The sequence below is a fragment of the Acromyrmex echinatior genome, chromosome 12 (genome assembly GCF_024713525.1).
Source record: "Acromyrmex echinatior isolate Ae372 chromosome 12, ASM2471352v2, whole genome shotgun sequence".
Taxonomy (NCBI): Eukaryota; Metazoa; Arthropoda; class Insecta; order Hymenoptera; family Formicidae; genus Acromyrmex; species Acromyrmex echinatior.
In genome coordinates this window covers 693,929-717,042 of record NC_141863.1, presented here as the reverse complement: position 1 = coordinate 717,042, position 23,114 = coordinate 693,929, and the positions used below count along the sequence as shown (strand labels likewise).

Here is a 23,114-nt window from a genome sequence, read left to right as displayed (position 1 = left end):
TTAATTATTTATTTTTATTGCATTAAAAAATATTATTGACAACTTACGAATATTTGCAACTCGTAGTAGCTGATGTCGGCGAGCTGTCATCATTCACAGCAACTGATTTCGATGAATTGATCCTGCTAAAGCGATCATCAAAAAAGTTATTATTATTATTATTATTATCGCTACTGTCCTCACTGTCATCGGATATCTTGAATATTTTTTGAAATAAGTGTGATGTTGTTTCCCGCAAGTCTAACTTGATACTTTTCTCATCCTGGAAAATATTAATAACGACGATTTTGTTTTTGTGTTGTACATATAAGAACCGAAGATTTTTTAAATTTCTTAAATTACCTCTTCCCTCAATCTATCGAGTAATATTTTCTTATCGGCTTTTAGTTTCGCCGCCTGATCCGCTTGTGTCGGAGTTTGGATACCTGAATGTTCCAACAAAGCTAAATGAGCATCCTTCTCGGAAAGGGCAGCTTTTAAAACATCACGCCTGTAAAGGAGTCAGCAATATTAAAATAAACTATTAAAAGTATATTATATTTGTACACGTAATACGCAACTGTTTTTTTATTTGTATATTGAAACACCTACTTAATTTGATGCAACTCTTGAAATTGAACAGTCTTTTCCTGAGTCGACTGATCGAGTTTCCCTTCGGTCTTAAATATCTCGTAAAGAAGTGACTTGCACGTGATGCATTTCGTTGCTGAAGCAGCTTGCATGACTGTGATTTTTTCCTCTATCTCGGCAATCTGATAAGATAATAAGTAATTTTTTAAAAAACGTTCCAATGACTGTATCGATTTTTCAAGTAATTAATTAAAAATAAAAAATAAATTATGGAATTAACGCAATTAATGGCAATATGTATTGGCAAGCACAGATATTCAAACGGTATAATATCCACAATGTATAATTATTTATAGATTTTCTGCAAATGTATTTTTTATTTTATTTATTGTTGCTATGATGTTATTAATAATTACATTGTAAAATAAATAAATTTTATTTGAAATAATTGTATTATATTATAAATGTGTGTTATGCTTATTTTATAATAATATGAATCTAATATGACTAAAACAATATGTATAAAATAAGTTTAATATATTGTAAAGGTTTCCAACTTACTCTTCGGTCGGATTCTTTTCTAAGCTTCTTCTCGTTCTTTAACTTCGCCTCAATCTCATCCGTAATTGCAATGCTCTGACGAAGAGCCGCGTCCAATTCTTCCAATTTATTCTCTTTATCCACGAGGTTCTTTTTCAATTGAAGCTCTATCTCCTCCTTTTCCTTTAGAGTGGCGATGAGCTCTTCAATCGCGACATCAATTCTCTCGCCGAGCGATGTCTCCAAAGAATTGACCTCTATTTCTAGCTCCTGCACCCTCTCATTTTTCAGTCTAATTTCTTTTTTCAGCGCACTAATAATTTCCGTTTCGTAAAATCCTTCTTCAATTTTGACCATCTCTTTTTCCATTTTCAAAATCTTATTTTGCTGCTCGATGATTTGCTGTTCATATCTTTGAATTCTGTTATCTTTTTCCGAAATATCATGTTCCATTTCCTTCATCTTTTGCTCTTTTTCTTGCAACTTTATTTTCAGGCTCTCTTCCTGTTCATACTCTTGAATTTTATTAACTTCTTCCAAAACGGCGTGCATTATTTCCTTTGTCTTTTGTTTTTTTTCTTCTAGCTCACAAGCTACTTCATTATTAGATAGAAAGTTCACCTTCGGCATGTCTCTGACTAAAAACAAAATAAAAACAATGTGTGATTAAAAATTTTCAAACATAGCAAATTTAGAAGATTTCACTTACCTGGTTTATTTTCTTCACATTTTGACAATTTTCTCAACTCAAAAATTTGATTCTCTAGCTGAACAATTCTGCATTCTCGATCCTGCAAATTTCGTTTAAGGCCGTCGATGTCGTGCTCTTTGACGTAATCCTCCAAATTTGTAACCATTTCCTCCAGCTCTATAATTCTCGCTTTATCAATCCCTGCATTCGTGAAATTGTTCTTCTGGATCCACTTTTCCATTTTCATAATATGTTCTTTATCGAGCGATATCTGATACCGCAGATCACGCATCTCTTTCACATCTTCCTTGAGGAAGTCCTCGAGTTCTCCTACGGTATTCTCCAGTTCCACGATCCGTTTGGATTTCCTGTTGATCCTTTTCTCAAGATCACGCATTTTCTGCGCGTCCACGTTTTTCCGTAAGAAATTTTCTAGCAACACTACTTTCTGCTTCAGCTCGATGATGTGCCGATTCTTTGCCTCGATCTCCTGTTTCCAGGACTCCTCCACTTTCATGTTCGTTTTCTCATCGCTGTTATCCTTTCCTGAGGATTTCGTTGTGCTCGTGTAATTCTTCAAGGAATTTTTTAAGGCTGTCACTTGCCGCTCCAGTGCAAAGATACGCCGATCCTTTGCGTTTAGACTAGAATTTTCGCATGCCTTCTGTTGCGTTTCAATATCCTTGTTTGATATTTTGTCGTGCCCATTAATGTCCTTTAGACCCTCACAGCATTTCAATTGTTGTTCCAGCTGGACGATGTGTTGATTCATCGTCTCCGTTTCTTCCTTCCAAGATTCAATGTCTTTCGCGTCACCCAACAGGTCTTTATACTTGTCGTGCTCCATCTGAAGATTCTCCATCGTTCTTTCCAGCTCGAATATGGCACGGTTCTTCGCCTCTAGTGCTTTTCGGCAAGAAGACTCGTCCTTGTTATCCTGAGACTAGCGTGCGATATGCGTGCCGAAGCGACGTTCATTGGCAAAGTGTACGGAATGACGATAACGAAAACAAAGGCGGAAGCACAGAGAAGGAAACAGATCAAAGTGAATGTATATGTATGTGTGTATATGTATGTGCATTTTTTTATCTGTATACATGCATCGAGTGATGCGAAGAACGCGAAAGTGCATCTTCAAGTGATGAGATATTATTTTTAATCTTCATTCTTCCTTCTATCTCAATATATTTAAATAATCATTCGTTAAATTATCTCTTTGCGATTCTTTGTTGTCTCCTTCTTTTTCTTCGCGTCTGCCGTTCGCCATCTGATTTTCCTTCGTTCTTTCTTTTTTCTCTCGATTTAAACTCGTATTTATATTTATATTTACGTGTGTGCATATATACATCTACATACGTATATCTTCCGCGGCTGTGTAAGTTATAGTATGTATATACAGATGGATGCGCGTATATCTCTTGTGTATACGGTATGTAAGTATGTATATTTATATATATTCATATATATATGTATATATATATTTATATATATGTATATATATTCCGGATTCTTTTTAGTAATAATTAATTAACGTTATTGTTTCCGTTGTCTTCTCTCGCGTCGTCGCATTAATATGTATTTATAAGTTATCCTCTGCATTAAATTTATATTTATATATTTATATTAATAATTTTATCTTCAATATTTATATATTCTCAATATTTATATTTATATCAAGTTATTGTTGTGTTATTATCATTATTATCCTTTCGCTATAATTATTGAATACGTTAACAATGGTCGTAGCATTTTACGTAAAATAATTATATGTCTCGACATGGGTTTTGTCCATTGGCGGATCGACATCAATCCTTCATTTAAGTCCCTCGTATATACGTCTATACTCGTAAAGTCTCGCTTATAATATGCAAATTGTACTAAAAAGAACGGAGAAGGCGTCCCCAACAAAAATCGATCTTAAAACAAGCTTTTTAGGAATCCGGCGGGTCCCGCCTATTAGTCGTTTCGAGAAAAAAATTTGTAATATTTTTGTTTTATTATGTTCGTTGTATTGTGAATGCAAAACCAAAAAGAAATACGCACAGAGGATAAGCGGTGATATGTGAAGCATATGTGAATGTCATGTATATATCCAAAAGCAGCGTGAAAAATGTCAGAAGACAAGTAGTTAGTAGATTAATAAAACGGAAGAAGAATGTGTTAATATAAATTAATTAATTTATATTTTTCTATTATCAATACTCCGCAAATAAGTATGAAATATACTGACCTCTTGCTGTGCAGTTGTAGCTTGTTTCAACTTGGCTTGTGCGGTTTTGAGTGCACTGCGATGAAGAAATTAAGAGAATTAGTAGTGAAATTATTTTAATTTATTTCAAAATATATATTTTTAAAAAATCAATAAATAGTTCATATAAATTATTCTTATTAATAAATTTATTATTTTCTGTATAACTATTTTGTTATAACATAGAAAATATCTATAAGCAATTTATTTCACATTATGTTATGCTTATCTCACGCCATGCTTAGCGCCGAGATACTACCGTATCTTCAGATTTTTAATTAAAAATATCATATGAAATTGTACATACATAGACAAACAAAGAATTACTGTTTTATATTTTTGAAATATAACATAATATAAAATGAATACAGAGTCGGTATTACAAATTAAAAGGGATGTTGGGTCGAAATGTCTATAACTTACTATACTAATAAAATTTAATTACACGTTCACCTTGTATTTGGCTTTAATTTAGATGTATTTTCGTCATCATGTTTGATATACTCACTCTTGAAGATCTCTGATCTGTTTTTCCTTTGAGTTTTGTTCCTCCTGTGTCATCTGCACGAGATGCAATAGCCTTTCGGTCTCGGCGGCACTCTTGTCTGATTCTTTTTTCGCTTTTTCCAAATCCCTCTCGGCAATTTCGAGAGTCTTTTGCATTTCTGCTAATCTCTTGTCCGGCGCTCCGCCACTCTATTAAATTTAATGAAAAAAAATCTATGAATTCGTTCATGTTTAACAAATATATTTAGTAAAATCATACAGTGTTATTAATAAGAGAATGACTTATTTTTTAAATAATAAAGTAGTAATTTTTACTAAAAATTAAATAAGCTTAGTAAATAAATTTTCTCAAATCCGAAATTAAAACTTTTAATGTTAATCGTCATGATTTCCGCTTTTCAATTAAATAAATTACAGTATAATATGGTCATTATAAATATTTGTAATAATTATATATATATATATATACAACTAAAACTATAATATAGCTATAGAAAGAACGTTTTGACAAATATAATTACCTTTTGTAATTGTTGCTCCAGTTGATCCATTCTCGCCTTTCTCTTTTTGAGGTCTTGGTCGAGATTTTGGAGCGTCCTCTCCTTTTCCTCTATCGTCCTAACTTTCTGATCTACGGTCTTCGCTCGTTCTTCCATCTGTCTTCTCTGCTCGTCCAATTGTCGTCTTTGATCCTCCATCTGTTTCCTCTCTTGAATAGTATCGGCGCCAGCTTTCGCAGCGCCAGCTTGGAGTTTCTTGTTCGCCTCGTGCAAATCCACCTGCATTTAGAAAGAAATCAATTGTAGCGCATCCCTCGTACTTTCGTCGCATGCACGACTTATTAATTTTTTCTGGATTAGCCAGAAAATCAATTGCGAGACAAAGAGAGAAAGAGAAGCTGATGTGTGCTGTAAGAGCTATGATAATGACCATTCCAAAATGCAAAACCGACGACTATCTACTTGCGCTTTGGCTTAATGTGCTCTGCCTTAACTTGTTTGTGTATAAACCTCAATGTCCAAAGTGCAATTAGATCATAAAGCTACACACTAACTCTCAGTATTCCCATTTTTATGAATGAAAAAATCGATTGATATTTTTATTTCTTCTACTGATTATAGATTATTGCACGTAAAATAGATTTTATGGAAAGATTGAGAGCTGCGTTCTGCGACCAACTGGTCGACGTGACAAAATTGTGAATGCATGAAGGTAAATAATAATAATAATAATAATAATAATAATAACAACAACAATAATAATAATAACAATAATAATAGTAACAATAATAATAGTAATAATAATCAAACAAATCGAACGCGACACAAATACTCTTCCATATCTAATTATTATATAATATATAGCGAGATATGTATATACATACAGAGAGATGTATTAATTGTAATAAAAACGTGGCGAGTATAATATAAAACAACGTATATACCTACAATGAGAAATACAATATATATGTACATGAGCAAACCGCTCGAGATGTGCACCAATCAGAGAGAGGAGGATACCGTTTCTTTGAGAGTTCTCTGACATACTTTTATAAAGGTTTACATCCTCGCATGCTTCTTACACAGAAGATAATTTTAGAAATCAGAGAAATCATGAAAATATGAAACGATATTTCCTCATCTTATTGATGCAGAGCATGCTTTTCAACATAAATTTTTTCACGATTACTCCTTGCTGCCACGTTTAAACGTGACATAAGCGCAGCCATAATAATAATATGACTAAATATAATAATAATCGGGGAAGAGAGAGAGAGAGAGAGAGAGAGAGAGAGAGAGAGAGAAAGCGAGCGAACAAACTATAATCAATCATTTTATTTTTTCATTGACTTATTTATTTCATTGACTCATTTCATTTCTAATGTCTGTGTTCAGACAATCAATCCTTTTATCTGTGTGCCAATTATCATCTGTTCTATATATTTTTTTGCGTTCGCTTTCTTTATCATATAACAGTAATAATCACAGTGCCACTGGGCAACTAAAAATACAACAACGATAATAATAATTAATAATAATAATATAATATTAATGCTGACAGTAATAATAACAATAACGATAAAAAACAACAGAGATGTATGTAATGTAATCATAACAATAAAAACTTTGAACATATTTTGATAGCAATGAGCGACAAATAATAGTGCTTGGAAATATTGTTTGGAAGAAAGGAATTAAGGAAAGAGAGATCGTCGTTGGAATAATGATCTTCTGATGAAGGGACGTTGCACTGTGCTGCGGATATCTGCTTGCGCACATGTACGATAAGTGATATGTGCGCACGTGAATGGTGTAGCGTGTCTGGTTGGTCCCGAATCACGCATATTAACACACACATATATATATGTATATATTTGTTTGTTACATATTTTTTTTTCTGGCGGCGTGTGTGACAGTCTATTGGACGCGTTTGTCTTCGAATCGAAGAAGAAGAGACGAGATTTATCGTTCTGCTTTTTCAACAATCGACTCGATTGCACATCGGGGGATATTTTTTTTTATAGAATGCGGGCAGAGTGCGCAGGATAGTAATGATAGTGATAACAGTTGAGGTACTGATGGAGATAGTGATGGTGCTTATTATGGTGATGATTGGTGATGTGAATGGCTGAATTGTGAACTGTCGTCAGCAGCGCGAGCGAGCACGGCGTGAAGCCGACACGTGCGTCGGAACCGCCGCCGCTGCGGCTGCTAACCTGATTCTTCTCCAGTTCCTGGCACAGCATCTCGAGCTGTGCCTGGAACCGCTCGCGCTCCACTGTCGCCTGTTGAATCTCCTCGCGCGCGCGATCCAGCTCCTTTCTCAGCCTGACGACCTCTTGACCGTTCTGTTGTGCGGGCTGCTGTTGCTGTTGCTGCTGCAGCTGTTGCTGTTGTTGTTGCATAGTGATCTGCATCTGTTGGATCTGCTGTTGATGAGCGTGCAACTGTCGTTCCGTCGTCTGTATCCGCTTCTGCAAGTCACCGGCCTCACGCTCGGCGGTGTCTGCCCGCTGCCGCTCCGTCTCGCACAACTTCCGCCATTGCTCAAGCTGAGCCGCGTCAGCCTGAACCGTCTCGGTGCCGCGCGACGCCAGCTGCTTCTGCAGCTCCTGCACTCGCTTCTCTGCCTGTTCGGCGCGCTGTCGCTCCTTCTGCTGCGCCTGCTGTACACTCTGTACCTGCTGCTGCAGCCGTTGTACTTCGCGCATTTGCGCGTCAAGCGCCTCCTTGGCGGCGCGATCGGGTGTCTGCGCGTGGGCACGCTGTTGGAGACGGCGGGCCTCTTCGCGCTGACGCTCGAGCTCAGCCTCGTTCGCGCTAAGCTCCTGCTGGAAGTTGACCAGCATTTCCTGCGACTTCTCCAGTTGTATAACCAGTTGATCGCGCTCTACCTGCAACTGCTTTGCGTCTGCTTCCCACTTCTCCTTCATCTTTTCCGAGTGTTTCTCCCGGTTCTCCAAGATTGCTGCCATCTTGTCGCGTTCACGTTGCGCCAGCTGCAGCTCGTACTGCATCCGGGCAAGTTCTTCGTTACCAGCGAGTTGCTGCTGTTGCTGTTGCTGCTGTTGTTGTTGTTGCACGCGGCGCAATTCCTGGCGTAGTGCATCGCGTTCGTCCCGCAGCAGTTGCACATCTGCGGCGAGACGTTCGAGCTCCTTCTTACTAGCTTCAGTAGCTTCCTGATATTTAGCAGTTTGCAGATGTGCCTTTTCGAGCTCTTTCGCGAGTCTGCCAGCCTCAAGTTCGACCTGATCACGCGACACGATTGCCTTGTCCAGACTGGCTCGTAGACGTTCTACTTCAATACTTGCGCTCTCAGATCTCGTCTTACCCTCGGTCTGCATCAGCCGCTCCAGCCGCACAATTTCGACACGTAATTTTTCGTTGTCTGCCTCGAGCGCATCAGCTCGTATCTTCACCTTGTCATGTCGATCGCGAATCTTCTCGGCTTCGATTCGCGCACGCTCGATCTCCGAACGATTGCGTTCCTGCTGCGTCGTAGCTTTGTTGGTCTCATCGCGCGCCCGCTCGAGCTGAAGCTGCGCCTCATGCAGCTTCGCCTCGAACTCGGCGTAGTTCGACTGCGTCCTCTTCAGCTCGGCCTCACGGCCTTCCAATCGCTCGCGTAGTTTGTCCACCTCCTGTTGTAGCCTACTACCCTCGCTTTGCCACTTTTCTTGCTCGTACTGGTATTTACCTCGCACGCCTTCCGCACGCTCCAGATCGGCGCGCAGCCTCGAGGCGTCCTGCTCAGCCTTCCGCGCGCGTTCGAGTTCCGCCAGCGCCTTCTCCAAACGGTCGCGTAGCCGCTCCACCTCCAGCTTCGCCCACTCGTGCTCCTCCTTCTGCCGTTCCTGGCTCTCCTGGTACTTGCCGAAGCGTGTTGCATACCTCTCGACCTCCTCGCGCGCGTTCTCCGCTTCGGAACGCAGTCGTTCCGCCTCGCCCTGCGCCTTCCTCACCTCCGCCTGCTGACGATCGTGCTTCTCGTACATCTTCTCGATCTCAAGTTGCATACGCGCAAGCTCCTCCTGTGTCTTCTCCGTCGCCGCCTGCGCTTTGTTAAGCTGGGAGTGCGCGCGCTCCAGCTCGAAGCTGATGCGCTCGTTGTCGGCCACCAACTTTTCACGCTCGTTTTGCAATCGTCGCAGCTCGATCTGCGACTTTTCGTAGCGTTCGCGCACCATTTCGAGATCTACACTCAGCCGATCGATGTTCTCCTTTGACTTCTCCTCATGCTCTTTCGTACGACCGAGTTGCAGCGCCGCGCGATCGTACATTTCCTGTACTCGAGCTAGTTCCTCCTGGGCCTTACGCGATTCCTCACGTGATTTGGTCGCCAACATCTGCTGCTTCTCCGTCTCCAGCTCGAGTCGATCCTTATCCGCCTCCATAACATCGATACGATTCTGAAGGCGATACACTTCGCTCTGCGACCTGTCATATGGCCATAAAATATTTAGTCTTTGTTCTGTTTAACTACATAAATAATTTATCTACATAAATAATTTGTGAAAATTTCATCGATAATGCTTGAAGTTAAAATTGTTTTAAATATCTTTATTCTTTATATCTACTATAATATTGTTATAAGTCAGTTATATTAAGTCATGTTATATTATACTCGAAACAATTAAATCTTTACAATTTAAATAGCCAGTATTACCTATCATATTTTTCCAACATTTTTTCAAATTCTTTGGTAGTGTTTTCTCGCTCTTCGTGAGCTTTGTTCATAGAATATTGTGCCTTCTCCAGTTTCTCCTTTAGGATTTGGATTTCAGTCAGCGCATCATCTCGCTCCAACTGTTTCATCGTAATTGAGAAAGAACCAGAAAGAAACTTCAATTTTCTTATAATGTAATTTTTATGCAGAATAACATCAATATTGGCTAATGAAATGGAATCTGTTTCATTCATATATCCAAATTATTTTAAAACAGTTTATAAAGATTAAGAGATAATATCATTTATTACTGAAACACTTAGAAGCTAATTCAACTCACCGTTAATTTCTGATGAGTATTGTGCGCTTTCTCCCATCTCTCCTTTACCAAGTCGAGTTCTGAGAGTACATTCTCTTTCTCGCGTTGCATCTTGGCTATCTGATTCTGCTGGAATTCTATCCTCTCGTGCATCTTCTCCATCTCTTCCTGGAAGCTATCTCGTTCCTTCTGTAGTCGTTGCATTATAATCTGACAAACAATTATGAAGGGGTTATTGAATTATTGTTAAATTTAAATCTCGATTAAAATCATTTTAAGCTAATTGCGCTCACCTGAGCTTTTTCGTACTTGTCCTGTAATCGATCCACATCAAGCTGAATCGCCTCCCGCTCTTTCTGCATTCTCGTTGACTGTCCTAATGCTTTGTCAAGCTGGCTCTGCAGATTCTCGAAATCGTAGTTCTGTTTTTCTCTTTCCATTTGCATCTATACAATTATCATATAGCGTATGTTAACCGTATTTTAATAAATCAATAACCTATATAATTATTAAGAGCAGGGATACAACAAAGGGGGAGGTAACAAAGGATTAAAATTGATGTTATTTATTTAATAACTTTCAAATTAATGAAATAATTCCGAACTAAAATATATACACGTTTTAAAGCTGATAGACATATTTATAACAATAAATTATCTTTCCATACACAACTTTTGATTCTTTCGAGTTTACTTACTCTACGAACTTCCGTCTGCGTCTTATCGAGCTTTTCCTGCAGCTTGTCGACCTCACTTTGCGTCTTGTCCAATAAATTCTGCAGCTTGTCCTGCTGAAGTTGCGCCTTACCGAGGGTGGCCTGTGTGCGCTCGAGTTCTTCTTGCGATTTTTCGAGTTCGCCGATCGCCTTATCCCTCTCAGAGTGAAGACGGGCAACAGATGCCTGTGCTCGATCGTACTCCTCTCGCAGGCTTTCCTGTTCGCCTTGAGCATTCTCGAGTCTCGCTTTGAGCCTGTACACTTCGCCTTGACTTTTCTCCACCTTGAAAAGAAAAGGATTTCTATCTGATGCCTTATAAATCTAATTAACTCCAAATTACATGTAAACTTAACGCTTTTTTGCAGTTAATTGAACAAACTGCAATTATTACTTTTTTTATTATGAATTCCACTGTTTCTTTAAGAATCCTTAAAATTATCATAAGTGCAATAATAATCGCATAAGTAGAAACTGTAATTTTTTTTTGCAATGCTGTCAGTTATAAATATTATTGTAGGAATAATGAAAGTTTACGCATACTTCCAACATTGTAGAGAAATGTTTTTTTCACAAGTACGCTCTTTGCAAAGTAAACCTCTCAATTAAGAAGATATTACTTGTAACACAAGACCGAACGTAAACGCGATTTTCCGCGCAAGAAAGATTTATTTGTTTTCACGGTCTTTTATTTTCCGTCATTAACTTGTCTCCGCGTGAAGCCAACTCAAATGGTAAGCAGGACAAATGCGAACTTAAGCACAGTTTAACCATGCTCTTTCAGAAACGGACGATATAGTAATGTACGCGAGTAATTTTTCAGTCACTTAGGTGGCAGGATCGTTACTTCGCTGCTGGTTGCAGACACCGGGTGCAGGACGAAGGTGTGATTGAAAATTGGATCTTATTGCGACAAAGATCTTATTGGACAAAGATGTAGGCAATGATGTAGGTGACAGCAGAAAAGCGTGACAAAGGAGAAGAAGTTCGAGAAGAAACGAGACAAAGATGAGAAAGAGTCGTCCAGGTAAATATTGAAAACTCTTGTAAATTGATCGCGATTAAAATCATTTGCGAAGATACGTGACCGATTCAAGCACGATCCTAGGAAAGTGCTCGTCGAAATGGAACTGCCGAGTTGCAGTCCGAGATGGATCTTCAGTCGTCCATTAATAGAGTGGCAACGTATGTATACAGATCATATGCTCCAGCAAAATAGTTCAGGTTACTTTTGATCAATCGATAGCACTGTAATTGATGTATAAATAGCACTCCCGCTACAGAAACAAAGAAGATGAGATAAGTCGTTGTGAGATCGAAAGCTCTGAATCGGGGTTTTTATCTCTTTCGTGAATTAGGACAAGTGATACTTTCATAAGTCTTTAAATAACAATTCTGAGATATATATAAAGTACCATCCAGCTAACACATAAATGATATATCAAAAAATATAATAAAATTACTTTAGTCGAAATTAACATACACGGAAAAAAGAGAGCAGCTATCATAACTAAAAACTACGTGTGGTAACTAAATGTCCTAAATGATAAAATATGGACAATTAAAATATAAATATCACAGTTAATGTCTTAGCCGTGATACCTATACTATGGTAACAAATTATTTCTCCATAGTTTATAAATTTATAGTTATCACAGTGCAAATATATTTTAAATCCAGATTAGCTACGGCAAAGAGATTATTTTTCCGTTTATTTATAATATATTATATTTAACAAATTATATTATATTTGACAAATCAAACTCATCAATCTTCGTGAGTCGAAAAAGTCAGAGAAATAAAAAATTTTTTTAATGAATTTATTATTAACACACACACACATTTTGAATTTATTGTAATTTACTATTAAAGCTCATGTATCGCAAACGATGGAAAAAATAAGAAATTTACCTTTTCTTGAAGGGTTGCAGCTTCGGCACGTGCTCTCTCATTGTCCGCTTGCGTGACCCTCAGCTCGGCCTGGGCTCTCCTTAATTCTGTGGCCGTTTTGTCGGCCCGTTCCTGAACGCGCTCCATCTCCTGGGACGAGTTCAGTGTGCTTCTACCATAACCTTGCGATCGTTCCATGTCATGCCGCAGCCTTTCGTTCTCTAGTTCCAATCTGGCTAACCGCTGCTTTGCCGCCTCCCAGTCTGCGCCGCTACGTCCGACCTCGGAGGCGGCCTTATCCAACTCAGCCTTGCTCTTGCCAAGCTCGGATTGTGAGCTCTCGAGTTTTGCTTCTAACCGGTCCTTTTCCGCCTGCGCTCGTTCCAAACGTGCGCCTAATTTCTCGACCTGGCGATTTATACATGAAAAAAAATAATACAAAAATTTTGTTTTGTTGCTTTACAGTTATATCATAATATCTTGTTATTTAATCTCTCTCTTTACAAAAAGATGTTTAACAAATTTATCATTTATTTTATTAATTACTTATTTTATGTACTTTAATAGAGGATAAAGGATGAGAAATTAAAAAAAAATTCGTTTATCTAGCCTTGCTCACCTCGGATTCTAAAGTATGTATTTTCATTTTGTATTCGGCAATTTCTCTTTCGTGCAATTCCCTCTCCTCCTGTTTCTCCTGCTCTGCTCGATCCCTTTGCTCACGTAATTGTGCCATTTGCTTCTCTTTATCCCCAATCGCCTCCTCGAGACTACTAAGTGCACCTTCGCTGCTGCAATGGTGCGCTTGCATTGCCGTCAGCCTGGCCCTGGCCATGTCGACTTGATTATCTTTCTCCTTCAGCAGGTCCTCCAGATTCTCAATCTAAAGTCAACAGCAGACTCAACAATAATTGCAAAAGGCGAGGAGCGTTAGCTCATTCATCAATCGATGTTAGTACAGAAACAAGCGAGAATATTAATTTTTTTCATTTAAAAACGATATCGTTACTTTATTTCTAAAGTGAGACTCAAAAAATGTAATCTGTATTGTACTGGCGTATTTCTGTTAAGTTGAAAAATAATTTATTGTCACAAAGTTGTTTAAAGTAAGAAACCGATGTCTTTCTCTGTTTTATATAGTTTTATGTAATAAATCTCTGTTTTAGTATAGTATATTCTTTAATTCATTCCTAAAATATAATCATAACACCGATATAATCATAACACTTAACAGATATAATAGAAAATCTTACTTTATGTTTAATATCGCGTTAAACAATACAAGTTACTGAACTGTTACATATTTTGTAAATAGATAAAGAGAAAGGAAGGCATGGAAAGATAAATTAGTACACATTAAAATTATGCTACATTTAGGAAATTAAACTCAGAATGAGTTCTTTTCATGTAATCTTCACGCAAATCATATTATAAATTCGGCGCATTCGCAGTCAGAAACATTGTATCATGCAATCCCCCTAAGATATCAATATGGGATTGTAAATTATCGTAACCACCTACCTGCCAATGCACTCTTTCTTTCTTTCTCTTTCGTAGACCTTCTTTTATCACATAATTATCAGACATCATTGTCATGACAGGCACGCTAATATAAAAATAAATACGGTGCTTGTGTGAAAGCAAATAATAGATTCTATAAATAGCATAACATAATATAATGCCTAATAATGGCGATAATCAAATTAAATATTTAAATTATAATAGATGTAGAAATTAATATAAATTATATGTACAGAAACCAATTAGATATAATATTACATAAATTAGACAATTAGCATACATAATAAAATAATTAACTTACAATTTTTTATTAAACAAATACAATAATGAACGTATAAGGAGAGTAGGACATTTCATATTTGACAAATTAACATGTTTTCTTATATATGTATGATGTAAACATAATCAACGCAGAACAACAAATCAATTAATAACATTAATTTCATATTTACGTAGAAATATAAACACCATAACCCATTACAGAAATGATAGACGAAAATAATACTATACGAAACCACAGAATAAATTTACCTTCTTTTTTCTATAAATTTCTATCTCTAGCAATCAATTGCAATAAAGGAAAGGTTCTACGCGTAAGAATCGAGTGTATAGTAGTTCAATGACAACGAAAACTAAGACAGAAACATAATAATCCTGCGAATAACACTTTATCGCTTGTAGAGAACTTAACTTAAAGAAAAAGGAAATGCAAATTAACAAGAAACGAGGTACGTGATAAAAAATACGCTATGGATGCGAACACAGTGCAACTGAACGTAACGTCTTCGTCAACTGCGTCTTCGCAATTTACATCCGCGACTGTACATCGATTAATAAACGCAAAAACATTGCAAGAAACGTCATATAAAGGCGAGTATGCGCACAAACACACACACACACACACACACACACACACTCCACATGTTCTAATCGACGATGGAACTACTGACATTCATGCCCATTCTCCTTTTCTGGCATTGCAATATCACGGGGATGTGACACGTCGAATGCATCCCATCACATCGATCTTTTTCAGCCGCTGCGATAATTAGTGCTCGATACTTTGTGTAAGTGCACGATATGCGGCTCTAATCCTAAAGGATCTCCCATCTGTTCCGTCGAACATGAGAAGGAAAGGGAAGACCTTTGTCGTGTTCATGAAGCTGATGAAGCGATAATCAAAGGCAGAGACACTATCAAAGCACGATCAAAATCACCGTCGCGAACAAAGAGCCAACAGATAACTGTAGCGCATTTTTATCACCGTGTTTTATTGCAGGTGTTTTTTTTTTTAATAGGAGAACAGTAATGGCAGACCCAGACTATTCAAACTGCACAATTATATGTAACGTATGACATTTTGTACATTTTTATTCTTATTACACACCATATATGATTTTCCTTTTTACTTTATGCTACATTTATGCAAATCATCTCCAATTAAATGCAATCGCAAATACTTTCCGCTTAAATCTTCCGCGTTGTCGAAGAACGACATTAAAAATTTATCCTCGACAATCGTAATTTTTGTCTTGGGATTATGGCCGTCACACGTGCGATCAATACCGATACCGAGTTTTCGCAGTGTCAGCACGTACGTCACCCGTTGTGGGATCAGCTCCCGGAATTTTCTCAAAGAGCCGATTGCAATTCACGAGGCGATTGATTGAATTTCGTACTCGTACTCATGCGCATTCCATTCTTCCTCTGTGTGTGGGAGTCTGTGACGTGGGGTGTATTATTTAACTCTCCCACTAATTCAATCCTTTCGCTTCACATTATTATTGTAATATACAAATAATAGACACTCAAAAATAAATAACAAGGACAGGTCAATAAAAGTACAAACAGAAGTTGTTACGCGTAATAAAAATACTTTTAAAACAATTATAATTATAAGGTTGAGAAGTTATAATTATAAAATAATGATTCATATCTATCGTAGAACAGTTAAATGATTAGTCACTCGTAGATTTCTGTTCTACGAGGGACGTGAATCATTATTTTATAATTATAACTTCTCAACCTTATAATTATAATTGTTTTAAAAGTATTTTTATTGCGCGTAACGACCTGTGTTTGCACTCTTGGCCTTGTTATATTAATTATTGTTATACGTTAAAATTATAGACACTACTCTGTCGATAAAAAGTAACAATGTGTTTATTGTATTTACGTATCATTTAATTATCTGTGATTTCATTTTTTTTTATTCTCAATATGTAAGTGTGTCGTGTTGAATTTATGCCATGCTACATATATGTGTCATTTATTCGCCAATCGCTTCTTCTAAAAATCTAAATATTTTAAAAATTTTCAAAACACGAGGAGATATCTTATTATTTTACTTTTCATTTTTAACGCTGACTTTTCTTCACATGCAGGAATCGGACAATAATAACGTCGCTATTATGCATGAGCACATTGCAAGCATAAGGTTTCTATAATTTTAAGGAAGATAATGAAGAAAGAGAAAGATATACAATAATATGAAAAGCTTCTCTTCGTATCTTGCAACACTTTCCCTTAAAATGACAAATGATTAATTTTACAATCTGTACTAACACAAATATTTTCTTAAGCGCTAATTTCCTCTGCGCGATAAGAGAAAGCATTTTGTTGGACTTGTCGCTTTTGCATTTGCATCTTTCCTTAGACGAAGAACTAAATGCGATGCGGGATAAGGAATTTCATTTCGCAGAAGTTATCTGCTTCGAACCGGCCATCCTCGCATAATACTTACTTGTTCCGAGTTATGAATCATAATGAGATAATTCTTCGCGCTGCGATATGGCTCTTGATGCAAATCTTACGAATTCGCGCGAAAATGGTAAAAGTGTAGAAAATAGTTGAGAATAGATAGTGGAATGAAAATGAACGGAGCCTTTTGACAGAGTCTTGAGAAAGAAAATTTCTCAGTGAAGAACTGGAAGTTGAATAAATGAAGGAGAGAACTCACCTTTCGCTGCAGAACATTGATCTTGCGATCCTTGATGTCCATGTGATCCTTGATTTCCGTCAGTTCGGTGTTCATGCGATTGCGCTCCTGTTGCGCCTGCATTGCCGCCTGCGTTTTCTTCTCGATCATCCGGTTCTTCTCCTCGAGTCGCTGTCGCATCTCCTCGACCTGCACATTTCGGAGCGGAGCGATAAAAAGGAAATGTCACTGAGGACCGGTCGACGAGAGAAACCTCCAGGCGAGTCCAAATCGTGAATATTTAGCGCGCAATACGTACTACGCACGTACACGCGACGGAACACGAAGCGACATAAGTGAGGAAGAAAGGAAGGAGAGGAGAGGAGAGGAGAGAGCTTGACCCAGTTTTGCACGATAGCTTGGCCTTCTTCTCTTCGTCGGTGGCCTCTTCCAGGAACACGTGATTTGCCGTAGTTTTAACTGAACTCCTAGTCGTCGGACCGATTTGTCAAATAGATATGATTGTCGTCACGTGTCATCGTTACTTAACTCATTTGGGAAGAACCCTTCTCGAAGGGTTCTTTCAAGGGTTAAAAAAACTACAGAGTGTATAACTCTCTCCTTCGTCTCTTTGAGTTTGCTTTGATAAGTTAATTTGAAGAGGATCTTTTTTGATATCTTTTTGTATACAGTATTTAGCAATTAACATCATGATGTAGGGTTGGAAGTAACGTTGCTTGTAACGACGTTACATTTTCGTTACTTTTTTTTTATAACGATTTGGTAACATTGTTAATTCTTTTTTTATTAGTAACAGAAAAGTAATGACGTTACATTTTCTTTAGTAACGAAATTGACTTCGTACTCTTGTATCGTTATTTTTTATAGATCACGGACAATAAGATTATATAGCTACATAAACAAAAAACTTCTTGCTTATTTTTGTTTCATTCACTATCCGCGCTTTAGCATAAGAACGCTAAAAACTAAAATATCTTATATAATAAAATATCACAGAGTGATTTATTGTAAAACACCAAAGAATTAAACATAAGTATGTAAAATATTAATAAAAGATAAAAATGTTCAAAGATAAATATCTTTCTAAAATCTCATTTAATTTATAATATTCTGTCTTAGCATTCTGTCTTAGAAGCTTGTTTTAACATTAAAAAAAGTGTAGTTATGCAGAAAAGTTTATTTATCGATTTTGATGAAATTAGAGTCATTTGATGCATTTTTGCATGAAATGAACGAATCTGACAGATTTCCTTCAATAGTCATCAACCATCTCAGTTCGGGCAGAGCGATACTTATTTTTCTGCCAAATTCGTTCAAAAACACGTTGAATGATCCTAATTTCATCAAAATTGATAGGCTCCTGTATAATTACAAAATAAGTAATAACAAAAAGTAATGATTTTTTTATCGTTACTTTTAAGTAACGGTACCGCGTCACTTTTTAGAATCGATAATGAGTAACGATAATAAGTTACTTTTTACAAATAACGCGTTATTTTTAAAAAGTAACTTTCCCAATCCTGGATGTATAAAAGATATACAATTTGGAATGAAAAACAGATGTTCAGTTTTTCATTATTAAATGAAGAGCAAAATTCCAAAATGCATTTTGTCCAAAATTTCATTTTTTTAGTTAGAGGTGGCGTAGTGTTCAGTATTGGAAAATTCATTATAAGCTACCTAAGATGTTCAGAGACACACACTTTATATAAATAGACTGCTGACTCAATGTAATAGAAAGAGATGAACCTGATTCCGAGCTTTTCCTTGTTTTAAGAAAACTTCTTGTTTTAATTTCCATATGTATGCATCCTGTCTGTAAGTATCGCGTAAATTTATGTGAAAACGTTATCATTCATGTGATTTATCTATGGAGAGTGAGCGAACACAAATATGGCGCTGCCCAGCACTGTCTTCAAATATGGAGACGAAGTCATCCATTTATAGAAGTCCGTGTTCAGAAAGCATTTTTTCATCATTGATTTATGTGTTAAAAAAACATTGACATTTTGAAATGCATTATGTTTTTTAACTAAAAACAAAAATGCATTAACATTTTTAGCAATTGTTTAGCAATTTTGTTTAATATTTTACATCCTATTGATTAAACATTTTATCGTTTTATCTCGTATTTTCTGTAAGTGCGTAATTTTCTTGTGTGCGGAATTTCTTTTTTTCTCATTTTCTAAAAATTACATTTTGAACAAAACGCATTTTGAAAGTCTGTTCCTCAAATATTTCTTAGTTTTTACAAATTTTTAATTTTAAATATAAAATAAAAATAAAAAGTTAAAAATTTTTAATTGAAAATATAAAATAAGAACGCGAAATTTTTATAATTTTCATACTAAAAATTTAGTTTTCTCTCTTCGTAATTTTAAGCATCCTACAACCAGCATCTTACATCTTGTAAGATGCTGGAACATTGAAAATCAAGAATTTGCTTTGCGAATTGAAAACAGGGATGAATTTGAATTGAAATAAAGTTTGCATTAAGAATTTTTCTTGTTCAATGATCATTTTAGAATTCATAGGGTTTGCGTGAAATATGAGTCAACATTTCTGATCACATCATTCAAATTCGATTTCGCAGCTTTGTCCTAGTTTTATTCGATGTTAGACTTTCAAAGAAATTTCTTAGCTCTCCGAGCTATCTTTTAACTCTTAAAAGTATTAAAGGGGCGTATAAAGACTGGGAAAATTAAACCAACGACTTCTTTATTTGAGATAATGATCCTTCATCCGAGTTTCCGAATAACAGCATTAGAATGATTAAGCAACTTTGTTGCAACCACATGCTAGAGAATGTATTCGACAAATACCCGGATTTTAGAGATGCGGTTAGAAATTTGGTATCGATTTTGAGTCTCAGTTGTGTTCCAGTTTCGCATCAGTGTGAATAACAAAACCTGCGATAAACTTGTTTACCGAAAACATATTTGGCAAATTTCTGTAAATTCGCTTATATTTTTTATCATAGTATTGAAAATTTTTTTGTTTCTGAAAGCAACGAGAAATGATTAACAAACTAGCAAATTTATTTCTAAATTCAAATATCTAAGCATAACAAATAGAATTACATCAGCATAATTAAACAAACTATTTCCTACACTTAAGAGAAAATTATTTTCTTAATAACATTATAATTATTTGTCTTAAATATGTCTTTAAATCTCTTTTGCAATAAATTACAAAATTTAACTACATAAAAAATATACATATAAGAATTTATGACACTACATTTTTTAAATAAAACAAAAAAATCAAAGTTACACTTACATCAGCTTGCAGCATATTATAATGTTCCTCCTTGGCGCAGAGAGATTCCTTGAGTACGGCGATGTGTCTCTGGTAATCCTGATGTTGCTCCTCGAGTGTCTTCATCTTCGCCGACATTGCCAGCAGTTCTTGGTCTCGTCGCTGTACCTCCGTCCGGAGCTCGTCCAGCTGCGAAAAGATTCGTCGTCCAGGCGAGGATCAGTCCCTGAGCTCCGTCCGTGTTGGCGATGACGACGACGACAACAACAGACGACGTAACGATGATGGCGACGAGCGACAGCGGTATTGAAACCGTCTGTAGGCTCTTCACCATGACCGAGTACGACGACGATGATAACCTCATCTAATAAAGATCAGGCAAGGATGCGCGCACAAATGTCTTCTTTTAATGCGAAACCGTGGCTATAGGCTCGTTTGGATATTTCTAACTTAGTTGATGACAATGAGTTCTAATTTAGCAAAGGCGACAACTTTCAAAACAAAAAAATATCGAAAACTATCGAAACGAGTAATCGTAATTTATGAGTTTTTTTTTATTAAGATTTAAATATTTTCGATTTATCAAGTCCTTTAACTCCGAGAGTTAATTGAAAAAAAATTGTAAATCTAATTTATTCCTAAATTCAATGAAATAGTAGATAGTATTCTCCAATTTTTCGACGATATTACAATAACTTTAAAAAAGATCTTTTATGCACTTATACAACACGCTTTTCGCGCCTGCATCGTGCCGCATTTCTTAAATTATTCCTGATCCAAATTGCGCGCGAAATTGGTTTCCGAGCGAACAGCCTTGCGGGATATAACCACGGAGTTACTTAATTGCCGTTGGACTTTGACACGAGCCGCTCTTGAGAAAGATCGAGATTACTTTAATTAAAATTACGTTGACGTAGATCGACTCTGCAAAAGGTTTTTACATCGAGAATTAAAAATCAAGTCGCATTGTCGTCCTGCTCCATTGCTATTTTTAGTTCATTTATGCGCCCTTCTTGATTCCTGAACGGATTAATAAAGAAGGCTGACATTCGAGTTCTATTACAATCATGACCTAATTACAAAGTCAAACAAGAAACTACGTGTGCGAGCCAGTTTCGGTCAAACCTAAATTTATAAGAACAATCCGATCTCTTGAACTTTGAGCTCAAATTCAAAATCTATTAATAAATTCTTAAACTTTTTACAGCATTGTCATGTTAATCGCAGTTAACTAACTTCCCTTTCTAGCTACACAGTTAAACTAATCTAAAGAGGGATGAAGTCTCGGGCTGAGTTAGTTAACCCACTGGAAATGATCGTTTCCATTAACCAAACTGACTGCCCGGATCATAAACTTTCTTATTGTAATAATTATTAAGAGAATCTAGTATAAAAGTAATAAAAAAGTCAAGGAGGAAAAAAACGTCGTCGTCGTACTCGGATAGGATTTACACGAAGCATGCAGCGTAATTGAGGCCAGCGATACAAAATTACAAACAGTGTTTCTTGGGAGTGTAAAAGATGCACATGTATATATATATTTATTTATACGTATGGATTATGCACATTCGTATATAAGTAAATATATATGCACACACGTGTGTACACACAGCGAAGTGTGCTGGAGACATAAAGACAAAAAGAGGTGTAATCTCACGCGCACGCTTGGGAAAGGATAGAGATATTCAGGATATGTCTCTTTTATTTTCGTGTACGTACCTACGCTCGTCTACTCTGGGTTGCCGGCAGGCCGCGTGAAAAGACTCGTCGCGACATATCGTCAGAATGCGAGATCTCGCGACGATCTTAAAGCAGAGTCGTGATAAACGCAACACAGCTACTACTGACTAATCACTACGTACGTAAACGCGATGCGAACGAGATCGCGATTCCACGAGGTCCTCCCTGGGAATTGCATAGCTTCGAAGTTTCGACTTCGAGTCAAAAAAAATGTTGGCTTAATTAGAGAATAATTAGTGCTTGAAAACTTAAATTCTAATTCCCTTATATGCGAAATTTAATGTCAGCTTTGCTTTCTAAAAAATGATTTTTTAGTATAAAGATTATGCGTTTCGCGGAGGAAATCCGCGAAAAATTATTCTATGCTTTATATAGAAAGCACCCGTGGAAGCCTCAAGAATATTATGAATGATTTTTTAGATTGTAATTTTTACACACGGAAAAGGAAAGTAGCTACCGTAACTAAAAATTGTGTGGTAACTGAATGGTAGCTAAATGTAAAATTGCTGTAATAAATTTATAATAATGACAGCAAATATATTTTGACAAACCAAGATTAGCTATGACAGAGAAATTTGTTTTCCGTGCAATAAATAATATATCACTGCAATATATCATTGTATTAGTAGCTTTTCAATATATGCTCTAATTTTTTTAGCCAAATGTCATACATATAATATAAATATAGAGTTATTATTAATAATTCCTTCATTTTGCATGAAGATGATTTCAAACGTAAGAAAGTATCCAAATTAATTACGAGAATCATCTGATTCGCGCGTAGCAAGGATAGAGGACCTCTGTCATGCGTCTCATACTATATCTAGTCAAGACACCAGATGAGAAACGAGCGAATCGTTATCGTATTTCCTTTCTCAGATGCGAAGACATTTGAGAAATCTGCGTCTGCACTTGAGAGAAGAAATTCGAGACGTAAGTTCGCTCTCATCCAACGTCAGCTATCGATTTAATCGACAGCAGCTATCACGACGGCGGCAATATCGCCCT

General features: G+C 36.6%; 1 protein-coding gene across 5 annotated transcripts in view; it reads right to left on the bottom strand.

The window, feature by feature from the left end:
* Positions 1 to 23,114, bottom strand: part of brp (ELKS/RAB6-interacting/CAST family member bruchpilot) — an 85,927-nt gene that overhangs the window by 7,518 nt on the left and 55,295 nt on the right. For 4 of the 5 annotated variants that reach the window (XM_087411881.1, XM_087411882.1, XM_087411883.1 and 1 more), the window contains 13 exons: positions 20,388 to 20,555; positions 17,130 to 17,297; positions 13,269 to 13,532; positions 12,671 to 13,057; positions 10,742 to 11,044; positions 10,338 to 10,490; positions 10,066 to 10,254; positions 9,726 to 9,865; positions 7,273 to 9,496; positions 5,078 to 5,335; positions 4,558 to 4,745; positions 4,032 to 4,086; positions 2,492 to 3,754 (listed from right to left, as the gene is read on the bottom strand). In XM_087411881.1, coding sequence (XP_087268007.1) covers positions 3,719 to 3,754; positions 4,032 to 4,086; positions 4,558 to 4,745; positions 5,078 to 5,335; positions 7,273 to 9,496; positions 9,726 to 9,865; positions 10,066 to 10,254; positions 10,338 to 10,490; positions 10,742 to 11,044; positions 12,671 to 13,057; positions 13,269 to 13,532; positions 17,130 to 17,297; positions 20,388 to 20,555 — 4,533 coding nt within the window. In that variant the 3' untranslated portion in view covers positions 2,492 to 3,718. Of the gene's footprint in view, positions 1 to 47; positions 263 to 342; positions 491 to 591; positions 753 to 1,131; positions 1,749 to 1,819; positions 3,755 to 4,031; positions 4,087 to 4,557; positions 4,746 to 5,077; positions 5,336 to 7,272; positions 9,497 to 9,725; positions 9,866 to 10,065; positions 10,255 to 10,337; positions 10,491 to 10,741; positions 11,045 to 12,670; positions 13,058 to 13,268; positions 13,533 to 17,129; positions 17,298 to 20,387; positions 20,556 to 23,114 lie in introns of those variants that run through there. The other variant, XM_087411880.1, reaches the window with a different exon arrangement.